This window comes from Labeo rohita, chromosome 19, assembly GCF_022985175.1.
Source record: "Labeo rohita strain BAU-BD-2019 chromosome 19, IGBB_LRoh.1.0, whole genome shotgun sequence".
In the NCBI taxonomy this organism is placed as follows: Eukaryota; Metazoa; Chordata; class Actinopteri; order Cypriniformes; family Cyprinidae; genus Labeo; species Labeo rohita.
In genome coordinates, this window is record NC_066887.1 from 33909167 (window position 1) to 33927873 (window position 18707).

The 18707-nt window shown below is 26.8% G+C and overlaps 1 protein-coding gene across 4 annotated transcripts in view; it reads left to right on the top strand.

Moving 5' to 3' along the window:
* Nucleotides 1-16174, top strand: part of hycc1 (hyccin PI4KA lipid kinase complex subunit 1) — a 59631-nt gene extending 43457 nt beyond the window's left edge. For 3 of the 4 annotated variants that reach the window (XM_051136976.1, XM_051136977.1, XM_051136978.1), the window contains exons 8-11: nucleotides 1444-1560; nucleotides 5247-5334; nucleotides 7356-7515; nucleotides 14736-16174. In XM_051136976.1, the coding sequence (XP_050992933.1) occupies nucleotides 1444-1560; nucleotides 5247-5334; nucleotides 7356-7515; nucleotides 14736-15325 (955 nt within the window). In that variant the 3' untranslated portion in view covers nucleotides 15326-16174. Of the gene's footprint in view, nucleotides 1-1443; nucleotides 1561-5246; nucleotides 5335-7355; nucleotides 7516-9916; nucleotides 10222-14735 lie in introns of all 4 variants that reach the window. The other variant, XR_007829837.1, reaches the window with a different exon arrangement.
* The last annotated feature ends 2533 nt before the right edge of the window (nucleotides 16175-18707 follow it).

The window sequence follows — 18707 nt, forward strand, 5'->3', positions numbered from 1 at the left end:
ACAATGTACTTAATTTGCAGATTTACTAAAATCAATAGATTTTTGTCAAGTTTGATTTTTTTTTTTTTTTTTTTTTTTAATAAAAATATTTTAAATAAAATACTACATAATCTATTCATTATTACATAATATTCATTTACATAATCTTTGAAATAATTGTAAAAATATATTTTAATATTTATTTTATTTAATTTAAATAAATCTTTTTAAATACATTATTATTTATTTTATTTAATGTTAAATTAAGTTAAAGTTAATATTTAAATCAATTTAATGAAATACAGTTTTATTTATTTACATATTCATTTATTTTAAATAAATAATTTGTGTTTTTTTTAAGCTTCTTTTTAATAACAATATATTTAATTTACACATTTATTAAAATCAATTTATTTATTTCAATTTTTTATGAACATATTTTAAATAAAATATTACATTTATTTATTTCCATCATTTTATTTTAAATACATTTTCATGTACATAATCTAAGTAATTTTAAAAACGTGATTTATTTTTTATTTTATTTTATTTTGTTTAAATCAACTTATTTAAGTTTTATATAAGTTTTATGTAATTCTTTTAAGGTTAAATTGTTTATTTATTTATTTAAATCATTTAATTTTAAATACATTTTTATTTACATATTCATTTAAATTAAATCTTTATATTTTTGTTTTAATTTAATTTAATTTTTTTGTTTATTTAAGTACAATATTATTTTTTCTTTATTTATTATCCATTAACAAGGCTGTTAATAAGTAAATGAATAAATATTCATACAATATAATAAATATTCATAAATAAATATAAATAAATAAATAAATATTCACTTATTTATTAAAATACATTATTTATTTAAATACATTCCTTATTTTTCTTTCTTTAAATACATTATTTATTAATTTTTAGTTTAAATAAAATCTAAATAATATGAAATTTCACCCAGTTTATGTGCAGTTAATGTACAATTATATTTAATATATCAGCACAATACAGACCACCCTCTCTAGACATTAAAAACCCACAATGCTTGACTAGTAGGTTAAGTTTAGGCAAATTTGGTTCTCGGTTCACTCTGGTTTTTGGAGCGCGTGCTGTTCAGATCTGCTTCAGGTCGGGTGTTGGTGTGGATAATGCGTCTCTTCATCTCAAATCCACCCATGATCCTCTCTGCTTCCAGTCACCCTGATCCTCTTAGAGACCTGAACCTGTGACTGCTCTTTTCCCACACTGAGTGACAGTCACATGACTCATTACTCAACCAATCAGCTGACGTTTACAGCTGAGCGAGCAAAGATCATTTCCCTCCTCTGCAGGTCAAAGGTCACGTTACGCTGATAACACAAATCAGTGATCACAGAGATGAATTTAAACAAATTGGGCATTTTATGGAACATACTTTCACATTTTGGCTCATTTTCTGATGTTTTCATCCGTTTTCAGAGTCAGTATCTGCGGGTATCCCAGGCAGCAGGTGCGGCGGTATAAAGGCATCAGCTCACGCCTCATGGTCACGTCAGAGTTCCTCGTTCAGCTCATCACCGGCATTCATTTCGCACTGTGAGTGTTTCAAAACAAACCCAACCTGATATCAGATGTGTTTATGGGAGTGACTGATGGGGGTGTGGCCTCCAGTGTCCACACACACACGCCCCGCCCACCTCATTATCATTATTCACACATTTCTGTCATAGTTGCATAACGTGAGTGTTCTGGTCAGAGTGCAGCTAGGTAGCTGTTTAGTAAAGGAGTAGTTTATTTATTAATTAAATACAAATAGTTCATTAACTGTATTAAAAATGCTATTGCTGTTAATCAAAATTATAAAATGTATTATTTTAATTTATATTTTATTTTTATTCAGCCATTTCATTCCAACCTCGTATATCTTGATTTTATTATTATTATTATTTTTGTTATTATTATTATTTTATTTTTTTCTATTAAACATCAATTTGAGGTTATCAGCTTCGACCAATAATCATTTTCATTTGGCTAATTAAAATTATATTGTTTAATTTCCTTAAAGGTTTTAGTATTAGTAATAATTAATTAATTTATTTTCTGGTAAACATAAATTTGAGGTTATCAGTATCTACATTTGGCTGATTAAAATTGTTTAAAATTTTTCCTTTTTTTTATTATTTTTTATTTATTTTTTTAATACTTGTTTTTAATGTTTTTAATAATTTTATTTTTGCTGAATAATTTTGCTCTTAAATAATCTTGATTTTTTTTTAAAATTATTATTATTATTTTGCTTATTACTATCATCATCATCATCATGACTGTTGTGTTAATTAATTAATGTAGAAATGTGTTATTTTTACTGAAAGAAATTTATTTAAAACTATATGGAAGAAGTTACAAATGACAGAACAGTTGCAAAAGTATGTATATATAACATATAGCGTATTATATAATTAAATATACAATTATTATTAAAATTATATATATATATATATATATATATTATTTAAAGTCATTTTATAATTTATAACATTTTACAAACAGTTGCATAATTGAGCTTATAATATATATTGTATAATATATTTATATTGATTTATTATATATGGTTTATAGGCATTTTGCAACTGTTAAAATGCAACAGTCAGTTATAAATTATAAATTGAGTCATATTATTTATACAAATATTTAAATAAATAATTCAAATATATATATATATATATATATATATATATGTATGGGCAAAAATTCATATCACTGTATTTTAAGGAGGAATGATGGTGTACGATATATATCTGGTATTTTTCCATAAATGGTTACTTGAGAGTCAAAGCCTTTATATTAAACCTTTATTTAACAGTTTTTGAGCAAAATATAATTCAAACACAGGGGTTTCCCTCCCTGTTTACAAATAAACAGCTGCACAAAATCTTTGATAAATAAAATACAGTACAGGTTGTTTCTCCTGCCACTATAAGCCGCACAACATTTCAAATTATAAAAACAATCTTTGATAAATAAATACAGTACAGGGGCCGGTTGTAAGACTAAGCTGGACGTAAAATGCGCTTTAAGTCGTGCGTAGAATTCATACCCGTTGCACCATCTCGGCGTAGTGCTACGTCTGAGACTAAATCTTACGCCTAGTCAAAAGTAGGCGTAAAGTGAAAAGTCACGATTTGCTCGACATGATTCGTTTTTAATTACCTATTGCAGATGCCAGCTGTAACGTTTATGGATAATGTGGCCTATAAACAATTATTCTAAGGAGGGGTCAAGCGACATATGCAAGCAATGCGCAAACTTTGCGCAAGAATTATAAATGTGAGTAAAAAAGAAACTACGGCTAACACTGTATTAACCGCACAAATTCTCTCAGAGACAACGAGAGACGAATCTACTGTACCATGCTGATAACGGTATATAACGGTCTTAAAGTATCCCTTAATATTTCTATTCGACATATTGCTGGGACAGTAGAAATGCTTGGAAATACTTAACGTCTTTAATTCGTCTCATCATTTGCAGCGTTCCTGCCATTTAATAATCGCAGTAAGTTTTGTGCTTACTTTTTAATCAGAAATAAAGTATCAGCTTTCAAATTCTGTCAATTCTATTACAAACTCTACAATTTATAAATGTGGTTTTTCAGCCACAGAAAGATGTCAAGAGGCTAAAATGCACAATTGTCACGTAAATTCACATTTACCACAGGAAAGATTCGTTGTACGTAAACTCGATAGCAAGAAAAAAAAGATATAGAAAGAAGCTTTGTATTACATTCATTACATTTTACTTAACCTGTCGCCTTTATTTTTAGTGTTAGACTGAAGAAATATGTCATGGGAATGTGCAGGGAGACCTCAGATACAAAAACGCGGACATTAGAATATATCAAGTTAATAAAATTATTTCGCGGTGGCTTCACTTGTTATAATGTCTTGAGCAATTCAGTTTTATATTAGTAGTTGTAGCCATTGCAGTGTGGGTGTCGTCTCAACTATCACTACGGGAGACTGTGTTTGCGTGGACGCGCATCCTACGCCGGGCGTAGTTTTAGCTGGTGCAACAGGTGTAAATATTTATCGTAAAGTTGGACGTTGCAAAGCCCAGCGTTTGGCTTACACCCAGCTTTTTTACGTCTAACTGGTGCAACCGGCCCAGTACGTTTTCTGTGTTGACCGGCTTTGTTGTTCCTCCATTTATTTATTTATTTATTTATTAATTTTCTTACTGTTAAACATAAATTTGAGGTTATCAGTATCTACCAATTATCATTTCTTTTTGGCTGATTAAAATTGTTTAAAATTTCCATTTGTTTTTTAAACTTGTTTTTAATGTTTTTAATTATTGTTTTCTGCTAAATTAGTTTGCTCCAACCCCAATCATATCTTGATTTTATTATTATTATTACTATTATTATTATTATTATTATATATCTTATAATATTCTACTGAATCATTTTGTAAACCTTGTATATCTTTATTTATTTATTTATTTATTTATTTATTTTCTTTCTGGTAAACATGAATTTGAGGTTATCAGTATCTACAGTTGGCTGATTAAAATTGTTTAAAATTTCGATTTTGTTTTTTTGTTTTTTTAACGTTTTTAATGTTTTTAATCATTGTTTTCTGGTAAATACTTTTGCTCCAACCCTGTATATCTTGATTTTATTATTATTATTATTATTATTATTATTACTATTATTATTGTATTAATTAATTAATGTAGAAATGTATTTTTTTATTGAAAGAAACTGATTTAAAACTATATGCAAGAAGTTACAAATGACAGAACAGTATGTATGTATATATATATATATATATATATAGGGTATTATTTAATTAATTATATAATTAAATTAAATTAAATTATATAATTAATTGAGTCACATTATTTATACAATTATTTAAATAATAATAAAAAATATATATTTTTTTTCTGCTGAATAATTTTGTAAACCTTGTGTATCTTTATTTATTTATTTATTTATTTTTCTTTTCGTTCCGTTGATATTCGGCCTGTTTTCTGTCGTTGAGAGTTAATTGCCATCTGCCAATAATCGTCTCCATTTGGCTGATTAAGAATAATTAAATAAATAATCCTTTTGTGTGTCATGGAGAACACCATATGGGTTTGGACTGACATGAGCTTGAGTAAACAGTGACAGAAATGTTATATATGGGCAAACTCTGTGTGTGTGTGTGTGGTCTTGTTTTTCTGTGGTGGTGTGGTGTTCACTCTGAGTATTTGTGTGTTTGTGTGTTTGTGTGCAGGTGTAACGGTGAGGTGGAGTTGGGCTGGAAGGCTCTGGATGACGTGTTGTACCGAGCGCAGCTGGAGCTCTTCCCGGAGGCTCTGCTGGTGCGTTTCACGCTCGCGCTTCAGCACAGATTACACTGATCCGCCGATTACCAGCATTTCTCAAATTCATTCACTGATCCTGTTAGAATGACCAACTGTGGCTCTGTGACACAAACACAAGCTCTCGCTACACCACAACAACACCCACAGAGCAGGAAATACTTATGTTCAGGACAGTAAACACTTACTCTGATTTGATTTGATTTGATAATGAGCCTTTACATTGATGTTTAGTTATTTAGCAGATGCTTTTATCCAAAGCGACTTACAAATGAGGACAATGGAAGCAATCAAAATCAACAAAAGAGCAATAATATGAAAGTGCTGTGACAAGTCTCATTTAGCCTAATGCAATACATGTAGCAAGGTTTTTTTTTTAATTCTATAATAAATAAATAGAAAAATAATAGAGAAAGCTAGTGTTAGAGGACGTTTTTATAAACAAGACAAAACGAAACAAGCAGTTACAAAACAGTCTTAAAGGGTCAAGTATTTATTTTTTAAATAAAAAATAAGACAAATAGATAAAATAATATTAATATAGAAATTAAATTATTGACATTCAAAAACTTATATATTATATTAATACATGATATATAATAATACATGAATGCAATTACCTTTTATTAAATTATGTATTTGTATATTTTGTTTTATTAAAACAACAATATCCAAACTATTGCAAATTACGTAAGTTGCAAAATTGTATATTAAATGTCTTATTTTCTATTATTATTTTTTTTTATATTATTTTCTGTATTGTTATCTATTTGTAATGATTTATTATATTTGATTTATAACATTTTTCTAAAAATATGCAAGCAGTTACAAATGATGTAAGTTGTTAATTAATTTTATGATTCATAAAAAAATTTGTTATAATAAATTAAAAAATAGTTATTACAAATTAATTTTTATATAAATATTGTAAATAAAATATTATGTTTATGTTATTCAAAAATGTATTTTAATTTTTTATTGAATTTAATTTGTGTGTTTAAATCAACTTATTTAAATCAATTTTTTATTTATTCTTATAAGGTTACATAGTTTTATTTATTTAAATACATTACTTATTTTTCTTTCTCTAAATACATTATTTATTGATTTTTAGTTAGTTTAGTTTTAGTTAGATTAAATTAAATCTAAAAATTATAAATTGGATGTTAATTTGTATTCAGGTATATTATTAGTATTAAATTATATTTAGTACAGAATCACAGTTTTATTATTTTATAATTAATAATAATAATAATTAATATTGCAAAAATTATATTAATAATAAATCTTCATAATAATGACCATATATTATAACCATGTATCATAATTAATTATAATGTCATTTAATTATAATATTTTATATTAATACCAAGGCTGTTAAATAAAGCCTTGGTAAATAAAGGTAAATCAATTAATAAATCGATAGATAGCTAAATATTCATGTATTTATTTAAAATACAGTATTTATTTAAATACATTACTTTTTTTTTTTTTTTTTTAAATACGTTTATTCATTTTCAGTTTAATTAAAATCTAAATAATATTCAGTTTATCTTAATGTACAATGTATGTAAATATAAAATAAATGTAATTACTTAAATAAATATAAAAATTATTATAAAAATAAATGAACGAATAAGTAAATAAAAGTTAAAAAGAATAAAAATAAAAAATGTAAATAATTAAGGAAAAAGGTTATAAAATAAATCCAGGATTAGATTTTATTACAAATAAATTATTAAAATGCAGGTCAGGTTCATACAATGCAATACTTTTTTTTACATTTTTGCAACTGCAAATAGATCATAAATTGTGTTTTAGATAAGACGTGAACATTTAACACTTTTTTTTTTAATGTAATATAATATAGAATAATGCATTGAATTATCATTGCCAGATGCATCTGTGGATTTTTACACCCTTAATTTGGGAATATATTCACACCAGACAAAAGATAAATCTGCACGGCTGTATATAAGTTTGTTCCTGTGTTGCTGTAATTAAGTGTGAATCTTGCTCAGGTGGGAAACGCCATCAAGTCGTCTCTCCACGGCGCGTCTCTGAAGGCCAATAAAGAGGGAACTCGCTCCATCCAGGTGGAAATCACACCCACGGCCTCCCGCATCTCCCGCAACGCCGTCACCAGCCTGTCCATCCGCGGCCACCGCTGGAAACGCCACGGTGAGACGCCCGCGCTGACTCTCTTCCTGCAGCCGCGACGGATGTAGTATTAATCGCTCCGGGGTTTTTCCTTCGGCTGAAGTCGGTGACTCAGGCGGCGCGGGAATCCTGTTCACATCAGCGGCGCTTAATCATAGTCATGATGTGACGCGTTTGCCACTGATTTCAGCTTCGACGCTCGTGCAGCTGCTCTTTGACGTGGCCATCTGACTCATTAGGGCTCGCTCGTTTCAGACGTAATGAAGGGTTTTCTGATCGTCAGCCGCAATTAAGCAGCAAACGCACTCATTAGTGGGGTTTGCTGAGGCGGGCGTCATCATTACTAGTGCTCATCGTGGGTTAGTGGGTTAGTTAGTTGCTGTCTAAATCATCTCACTAGACAGTGTAAAACATCTGTGCTACACAAAAATGATGCATCAGATCATACGGATTATTTCTTTAATTAGAAACTACATCAGAAATATCCGTTTTATAGAAGTAGATTTACTGTTTCAAGTGATTCATAATATAAAGTGGATGTTTATTTGGATTCAAATTAATTATTAGTATTAATTAAATAAATTATTAATTGATGAATTAATTATTAATTAAATAAATATAATTAGTACAGAATGACAGTTATGTAAAATAATTATATATTTTAATTAATAACCATATATTATTATTTATTAAAATATTTTATATTAATAACCATATAATAGTATAAATTAACATTTTGTTTGTAACTGAAGTGTTTCATAATATAAAGTGGATGTTAATTTGGATTTAAATTAATTATTAATTTTAATTAAATAAATTAATTTATTAATTAATAATTAAATTTAATTAGTACAGAATGACAGTTATACTTTATAAATATATTAATATTAATAATTGTATTAATAGTAATAATGTAATTTAATTATATATATTTATATTAATAACCATATATTATATGTATTAAAAATTGAAAAATTGAATTAACTGAAGTATGTGATTAATATAAAGTGGATGTTATTTTGCATTTAAATTAAATATTAGTATTAATTAAATAAATTAATTTATTAAGTATTAATAAAATTTAATTTGTACAGAATGACAGTTATATTTTATAATTATATTAATAATAATAATGCAATTTAATTATACATTTTTATATTAATATAATATATTATAATTAATTATATTTTATTTTATTAACCATATAATATTATTATTATTATTAGTATTATTATTATTATTATTTAAAAATTACATTTTGTTTGTAACTGAAGTGTTTCATAATATAAAGTTATTTATTTTAGATATTAATTTGGATTTAAATTATTTATTAGTATTAAAATATAATTAGTGCAGAATGACAGTTATATTTTATGATTAATCATATTAATAATGATCAATTATTAATTATTAATATAAACAATTATTATTAATAATAATGTAATTTAATTATACATTTTATAATAATAACCATATATTATAATTATTTGTAATGTAATTTAATTATTATATTTTTAATGAATAACCATATATTATAATTAATAAAAATTAACATTTAAACAGTATTAAACATAATAATATATGTTTTATTTATATATTTATATTATAACTTTTTTTAATATTATAACAATATAATTTACTTGAAATAGTATTTATAGTAAATGTTATGATATAATTATGTGTATTTTAATGGTTTATAACTACGTTTTATTTATAACTGCATTGGTTTATTATAATTATAATATAATTTTTTTGCCATTATTAATATTATATTGTTATGATAAAATATTGCAACAATATAATTTAATTTTAATATTAATTATAGTATCAGATTTTGTAATATAATTATAACATTCATTTTTTGTTATATATAAAAAACATAAATCTTTTTTATTAAATCAGTTGTTTTATTGCAATATATGGTTTTATTACAATATATGTGATAAAATATAGCAATACAATTTTTTTAATATATTTTATAATAATTATAATTATATATTACTACGAAATATAAAATAATTTTATTAATTTTAATATTAATTATCATGTATAGTTATTATCATAAGATATTTTATTATAGATTAAAAATATTATTATGGTAGTATAATGATACAATAATGTATATTATGACAATATAATTTAATTTATATAATTTATAATATATTTCATGAGAATAACTAGATTATAATTAATGTAAAAGAATGATTTTGTCTGTATGATTGAACTATAATTTTATAATGTTATAATAATGTTAATTCAAAGCAGCATCATTTTCGATGGGAAGGAGTCGGATTCATTTCATTGTCATTTGTGTTCATTTTCATCTTATGATTTTGAAGTGTTTCTGTTTGTGTCAGATTTGATTTCCATGTGTGTCTCATCAGCTGTCATGCATGTATCCGTGTGTGTGTGTGTGTCTCAGAGTCTCAGGAGGACAGTGTAGACTCCCCTGACTCCTGCCCGACGGGGCCCATCCCTGAGATTAGCGTAACGGGGGTCGGCGGCGAGCGGCTGCTCAACGGAGAGGCTCTGCGCAGCAGGACGGAGGGGGAGGCGCTAGGGGGCGCCACAGAGGTGGGGGTCGACCCTAGAGGTCAAGAGGTCAGGAGGCAGAAGTCCGTGCGGAGGCACCTAGAGGATGGGACGCCCTCCGCGGGGCGGGTTCAGTTCTAGAGCCCCACCCACCCCTCGTCTCGCACACCCCTCCCCTCTCCCTCGGGCCCAGAGGTACTTGATGGGGGCGGAGCTTCTTGAAACGCCTCTTAATTATTCATGAGGTGTAAAATATCACACAAACAGCCATCTGGGGAATTTCTTTTCAGTATGAGGTTTGGCTTCAGTGTTTTCCTGAAGGAATATGTCTGGTTCAGAAGTGAAGCTCTATCTGCAGCATTAGTGTCAATGTTCATTATCACAGCAATTCAGTTTTGGGCAAAGATGTGCATTAAAGCAATTTGAAGGATTTAAAAGCCAAAATGTGGCTTTTAACAATTTCCTTTGTGATATAAATATACATAAACAATATGCAGATTTTTTTCCCCTTGTAACTTGTTTAAATTCATGTTTAAATCGGTCATTGGTCATATCTAAATAATTATTATTATAAATTACAAAACTATTTTGTTATTGTATATCATTACATTATAAGCACTGTACTCTATATATATATTGTCTGTTGTCATTTATTTTATTATATTATTTTATATAATTATATATATTTAAAATATTACATATTATAATCAGATATAATTATAAATATGATTTCTATATTAATAAAAGTTATTGTTATATTATATTATATATTGTTATATTATATATATTTTTTTATTATTGTGTGTATTACTCTATTAAATTATTATATAGTTATTTATTAGTATTATAATTGTTGTTTTATTATAAATATTATTATTATTATTTTAATTTTTGGGGGGACAAATCAAAATGTTTTATTATATATTACTATATTATTATTTTATTAGAATTATATTTTTGATTAAAAACACTACATATACTATAATAGTAATAATAATAATAATAATAATAATAATTTTTGTTTTTAATAAAAGGACTGTATATATACACTATGTATATAAAATGCTGTTTATAGTAATTTTATAATAATAATAATAATAATACATTTAAATATAATAAAAATATATATTATTATTATTATTATTATATTTTTTGGGGGGGGAATCAATGTTTTATTATATATTACTATATTATTTTTTTTATTGTAATTATATTTTTAATAGAAAAAGCATTTTGTGTGTGTGTGTGTATATATATATATATATATATATATAATATTACATTTGCATTATTAATTAAATTTTCAATTATTATTATATCAAAAAATTATTATTATTATTATTATTAATATGTTGTAGTTAGATATAATTAATATGTAAATGTCTTATTTTTTATGTGAGGACAAAATAAATGTTTTATGATATATTACAATATTATTATTTTATTTTAGTTAATATATATATTTTTATAAAAGTGCTGCATGTATACCATGTATATAAAAATGTTGTGTAGTTATTTTATAATATTAATATTAATAGTAATAATAATAATAATAATAATAATTATTATTATTATTATTATTATTATTATTATATGTTGTTAATAAATATATTTGTAATTAATATTAAATATTAAATATAAAAAAAAATATATATATATATATATATATATACAGCACTATATAGATGCTATGTATAGAAAATGTTGTGTATAGTAATAATAACAACAATAATAATAATAATAGTAATTATTTTATTTATTTTTCTTTTTTTATTTATTTTTCTTTTTTTTTTTTTACTGGTGGACAAATCTAAATGTTTTTGTGGTGATGATGTATAGAGCTTGTGTTGAACCAGGACTATTCCTGTCTGGCTGTTATTAACAGTGTCGTGAAATGATCGGCTCCACTCTGTGATTGACCCTGGACTCGTGTTCAGTCTAACACTCTCACGTCTATTCCTGTCGCATTCGTCAACTCCCTCCATACTTCTGTTTTCTTCATTTCTCTGAGTGTTTGTCATCCAATCAAACCTGCTGAACTCACAGCTACAACCAATTATGGAAATGAGCTGCGCCGGATAAATCCCGTCTCACGTTTGCTGCTTTCAGAAACTCCATTTACACAACCTCCTTCCCGACACTTACCCGCTGGTTGCCAAGGGAAACGACCTCCTCGTAGATGAGATGGACTGACAGGAAGTGATGCGTCTGATAGAAACAAAGCAAAGCAAATCAGTGCAGATCACCAGTATGATGAGTGCATCAGCTAGTCCTTTAAAACCGCTGCACATTTTGTGTTTGACTCAGTTTGAACTTCCTGTCGGTCTGTTTCTCTTCTAGTTTGAGCTTCTGGTTTGTAGCATAATTCCTTCCTTTTCCCTCAAAACATGCCAACAGCTTCCTCTGCTTTCAGACTCTCCTTTATTCCTTTAAGTCACTCTTCCAGTAGAGTTTGAGCTCTAGTGTTTGTATCTTCATCTGATGCTCTTAAATGTGATTTGTGCATCATATTGCATTGCTGAAGAAGTGTTTCTGAAAATATTCATGTGAACGTCAGCATCCTGATTCTAAAACCTGCTGCTTATTAACTAATTAAAACAACTAATGCAATTAAAAATGAGAAATATTAGAATTGCTAAATTAATCTGGTTCATTGGGTGAATCTCACAAAAAACGTCTAGAAATATGTCTTATGTTTCAAAGCTCTTGTTTTTTTTTCTTCGTTTTGGGTACATAATTAAGCAAATTTCCCCCAAAATTGCATTAATATTATATTTTAATGTGGAGAAGTCTTTTAACCTTTTATTCTTATTATTGCATTAGTTATATAATTTCATTACAATTTTTATTATTTAAGAATGAGTTTTTGACATTACAACTGAGAATCTCAAACTTTTTTTGTCAGCCAAATACCTTTGAGGTAAAATATTTACTATTTTATTAATAAAATATTAGTACTAATATTAGTGTTAGTTCTCTGGACTAATAATCAATTTTTAATAAAAGCACTGTACATACTGTGTGTAAAATGTTGTGTATAGTATTTTTATAATAATAATAATAATAATAATAATAATAATAATAATAATAATAATTGTATTATTAATATATGTTGTAATTAGATATATTCTAATTATTGTTTAAATATAATAGTAATATAATTATTATTCTTTATTTTTAATTGGACAAATATAAATGTTTAATTATATTGCTAATTATTATAATTTGTAATTATTTTTTAATAAAAGAACTGTACATACTATGTATATATAAATGTTGTGTATAGTAATTTTATAATGAATAATAATAATAATAATAATTATTATTATTATTGTTATTATTTGTTGTAATTGGATATATTTATAATTAATTAAATGTATTATTATTTTATTTTATTTTTACTTGGGGACAAATTATGATATATTACTGTATTATTATTTTATTAATTTAATTTATTATATATATATATATATATATATATATATTATGAAAGCAATGTACATATACTATGTACATAAAAATGTTGTGTATAGTAATTTTATAATAATAATAATAATAATAATAATAATTACTAAAATTATTAAAATATTAGTATTAATATTATTATTAATCTAGGATTAAAAATGAATATTTTTATAATTTAACAGCACATTTGCATGTTCGCCATTAATCTAATGGTCAGCCGACATACAAGTAAAATATTTGATCTATTTTAGTGTTTTATATTGAATGTTTTTATTTTAATTTATGTACTATTTATTTTATTTTTTTATTTTTATAATGAAATTAAATTACCTGTTGAGGAAACCCTGCATTACAATAATGTGAATTTAAGGGGAAAATGCACTTAAAATAAAAAAATAAATACATAAAAAATAGCGGAAGAAAATAGGCTTAATTTTTCTCTATGCAAATTGTAAGTTTCATACATTTTTTGAATTATTTTCTTAATCATTTACAAAATATGAACTGGATATTTCTTTGTGAGATTCATCTTATAATAATAATAATAATAATTCAACATACACTACTGGTCACTTTAATAACATTTAATCAATTAAATAACATTTTTAATCTTCCTGAAAAAAGTCTCTCTTGCTCACCAAGGCTGCATTTATATGATGAAAAATACAGAAAAAAACGTAAAATTGTGAAATAATATTACAATTTAAAATAGCTGTTTTCTGTGTTAATATCTGTTAAAATGTAATTTATTTCTGTGATCAAAGCTGTATTTTCAGCATCATTACTCCAGTCTTTATTGTCACATGATCCTTCAGAAATCATTCTAATATGATAATTTGCTGCTCAACAAACATTTCTGATTATTATCAATGTTCAAAACAGCTGTGCTGCCCCAGCTGTGCTTTTGTGGAAACGGTGATGCTTTTTATTTTTCAAGATTCTTTGATGAATAACAAATTAAGAACAAAATACAGAATGTATAGAATGATTTTTGAAGGATCATGTGACACTGAAGACTGGAATAATGCTGCTGAAAATTCAACTTTGAGCACAGAAATAAATTACTTTTTAACAGATATTGACTTAGAAAACTGCTGTTTTGAATTGTAATAATATTTTGCAATTTTTCTGTATTTTTTCTGTATTTTTTGTCATATAAATTCAGCCTCGGTGGCTTTTTTTTTTTTTTTAAATCCAAAGCACATTTTGACTCGTATTCTCTCGTATTCTCTCTCCCGCCGCAGACGCAGTGGATTTGGGTTCCCCGGATGAGCTGACGGAGATCGCGGAGGTGGACGAGGGCATCTGCACGCAGCCCTCCGCCGGTCAGAGCAGCCCGCCGACCATCGTCATCAGCAACAGCGGCGGCGCCGCGGCAACAGCCGGAGGCGGGAAGCTGAGCGGGAAGGGTCTGCGGCGCCTGACGGGCCGATCCAGCAAAGAGAAGGACAAAGACAAGGACAAAGAGAAGGACGCGGTCACCGGCATGGATCAGCTGACGCGCAAGCAGGCCGCCGTCCGCGCCATGAGCGAAAACCTGGAGCTACTGTCGCTCAAGCGCCTGACGCTGACCGCCAGCCAATCGGTGCCCAAGAGCGGCTCGCTCAGCCTGTCTCGCACCGCCAGCGCAGTCTTCTCGCGCTCCTTCGAGCAGGTCAGCAACGTCCTCGCCGCCGCCACCGCCGGCAACCAGCCGTCCAGCCGCGCCTCCAGCCCCACCTCCAATCACGTCGCAGAAGCCGACGACGGGGGCGTGGCTTATTTGGAACATATAAGCCCCGCCCACCGACAGCGCTCGCCCACCATCAGTATCCACGTGACCTCTGACCTGTGACCCTAAACAGAGACGTGCACCGCTGCCACCTGGTGGCGGGAAACTGCAGCACCTTACAGGACGTCTGTTTTTTTCCTATCAGTTTTGGTCGGTCGTGATTGATTACCAAAGTCATGTATTTTTGAAGTGTTTTTAAAACCCACGTGAAGTCAAATGTGTATTTTTAATGCTGATTTGGACGTTTTCGCCGTATTTTTACGTGTGTGAACTGCAGTTCCTCTTCTCTACGTATCCCAGCATGCACTGGGCTCGAACCCGAAGCCATCCCAGTTTCCAGGAAGTTGGATGCTTGAGTGGAAATTAGACTGTCTTCATTTATAGTCGTCTTTTTCATGGTGTTTCAAAAGCAATATGGTTATTAATTGAATTGCTGTATGTGAGACCATAAGAGATGTTTTAACACGAGGCGGCGGTTTAGTATTGGTGGTTAAACTGGTATTAGTTAACCGGCCGCTCGTGTGTCGCGCTGATGTCACGCTTTGAGAGACCTAGAAAACAGTGTGATTATAAGCCAGAAATCATTTCTTGATTTGAAGGTGAATCTAATGAAAGCATCGATTTTTCTTCTTTTATTGGTGCGCTGTGTTGTTGCGCCAGTATTTGTCTGGTTTTATGCTTTTCGTTTTTTAGGATGATGTTTTTGAAGACGTTTTTCTGCTCATAATGGTTTGTGTTTTTAATTTGAAGTGGTTCATCAATAACAGTGCTCGTGTCTGTGCTCTGATTATTTGGAGAATGTGAATATTTCGTTGTGAATTGTAAATATTATTGTACTAAAGTCATTTTTTGCCTTTCGTCACAAAAAAGTAACATGGTTACAGTCTCTGAAAATAAAGATTTCTATTACAATGTGCTTCTGGATTTTTATGTGTTGAGAAGAAAATCTCTAAAAATGTTTTGCTAGTTAACATTTAATTAAAATTGAGTGTAAATCACTGAACTGTGAATCTATTTTATTAAAATGAATTAAAATTGTTAAAATTTATATTACAATTTAGACCATTATTTTTCATTGATTCTTTAAGTAAATAAGCATATAATCAAATAAGTAAATAAATAAATAATTTATTTTAAACATTTTATATAACACTGGTTTGTAACAACAACAACAACAACAATAATAATAATTTATGTAATTATATTGTATAATAAAATATGTCTGTTTTTCTGGAATTTTATTTGTTTTTATTTTAGTTTAGTTTTTTATAATTCAGTTAATTGTAAAAAAAAAAATCAGTTATCTATGAATTTAATTTATTTTATGGATTATTTTTTAATATTAAAATTATATTAAAATGAATGTTAGAATTTAGACCCTTATTTTTCATTGATTCTTTAAGTAAATAAATAATCATGTAATCCAATAAATACGTAAATAATTTATTTTAAATGTTGAAAATAACTAACACCAGTTTGTAATAATAGTAATGATAATAATGATAATTTATGTAATTATGTTGTGTAATAAAATATGTATTTTTCTGGATTTTTTTTTTTATAATTCAGTAAATTGTAAAATAAAATAAATAAAAATAAGCATACAGCTATGAGTGTAAGTAACTAAACTGAATTTATTTTAATGAATTTTTTATATTAAAATTATAATAAAATGTAGACCCTAATTTTTCATTTATTCTTAAGTAAATAATTTAATTTAAATATTTAAATAACATTGGTTTGTAATAACAATAATAATAATAATAATAGTAAAATTTATATAATTATATTGTGTCATAAAATATGTCTGTTTTTCATAATTCAGTAAATTGTAAAAAAACCAAAAAAAAAAAAAAAAAACATTTTTTTTCGTATTTTATGGAATTATTTTTTATATTAAAATTTATTAAAATTCTATTAAAATTTAGACTTTTTATTTTTTTTTATTAATTCTTAAATAAGTAAATAAATAATCTCATAATCACATAAATAATAAGTAGCCAGACATCCAGCCATGCCTCCAGCCCCACCTCCAAATGGGCTGGGGCGTGGTTTATTTGGAACGCTTAAGACCCGCACACCAACACCGCAGCGCTCACCCACCATCAGTATCCACGTGACCTCTGACCTGTGACCCTAAACAGAGAGGCCCACTGCTGCCACCTAGTGGCGGGAAACTGCAGCACCTTACAGAACATCTGTTAACAATAATTATAATAATAAGATGTATATAATTATATTGTGCAATAAAAAACAAACAAACAAAAAACAGTTGTGAATGTAAATCTTTGAACTGTGAATTTATTTTATTTTATGGATTTCTTTTATTATATTGAAATTAATTAAAATTATATTAAAATTTGATTCTTTGAATAAGTAAACAAATAACTGTATAATCAAATGAATGAGTAAATAAATAAATTATTTATTTTAAATATTTAAAATAACACTGGTTTGTAATAGCAACAACAACAACAATAATAATAATTTATATAAGTATATTATAAAACGTATGTTTTTATGGAATTTAGTTTTTTATATATAATTCAGTTTTATTTTAAAATTAACTATTACAATTTATATTCAAATTTAAATAAAGAATTTATTTTAAATACTTAACACTGGTTTGTAGTAGTAGCAATAATAACAATAATAATTCATGTAATTATTGTGTAATAAAATATTGTCTGTTTTTCTGGAATTTTATTTGTTTTTTTATAATTCAGCAATTCAAGTAAATTGTCAAAAAGCATACATTTATATATAATATTTAATTAAGGTTTAATGGTGTATTTTACATAAAGCAAAATAAAAATAAAATATACACACACACACACACACACACATATATATATATATATATATATATTTAATTTAGTATATCAATGCATTTTACATAAAGCAAAATAAAAATAAATAATAGTGTAATTAAAAATATTTTTAATTAGGTTTTATTTTAACTTTTATATATGACAAAAATGACAACATCCCATTCGAACAAATATATTTTAATTACACAATTACTATATTTTGCTTTATGAAAAATGCATTGATATACTAAATTAAATATATTAATTATATATATATATATATATACACACACACACACACACACACACATATATATATATATATATAATTAATATATTTAATTTAGTATATCAATGCATTTTTCATAAAGCAAAATATAGTAATTGTGTAATTAAAATATATTTGTTCAATGGGATTTTGTCATTTTTGTCATTTCCATTATTCAGCAATTCAACATATGTAATTTCATATTAATTTTTCATAAATAACAAAGCAAATAAATAATATTGTATTTAAAATATATGTTTGACTGGGATTTTGTGCAGATTCAAGTAAACTGTCAAAATGCATACATTTACATTTTGTATTATGCATAATACAAATGCATACATTTTGTATTTACGACGCAGTTGTT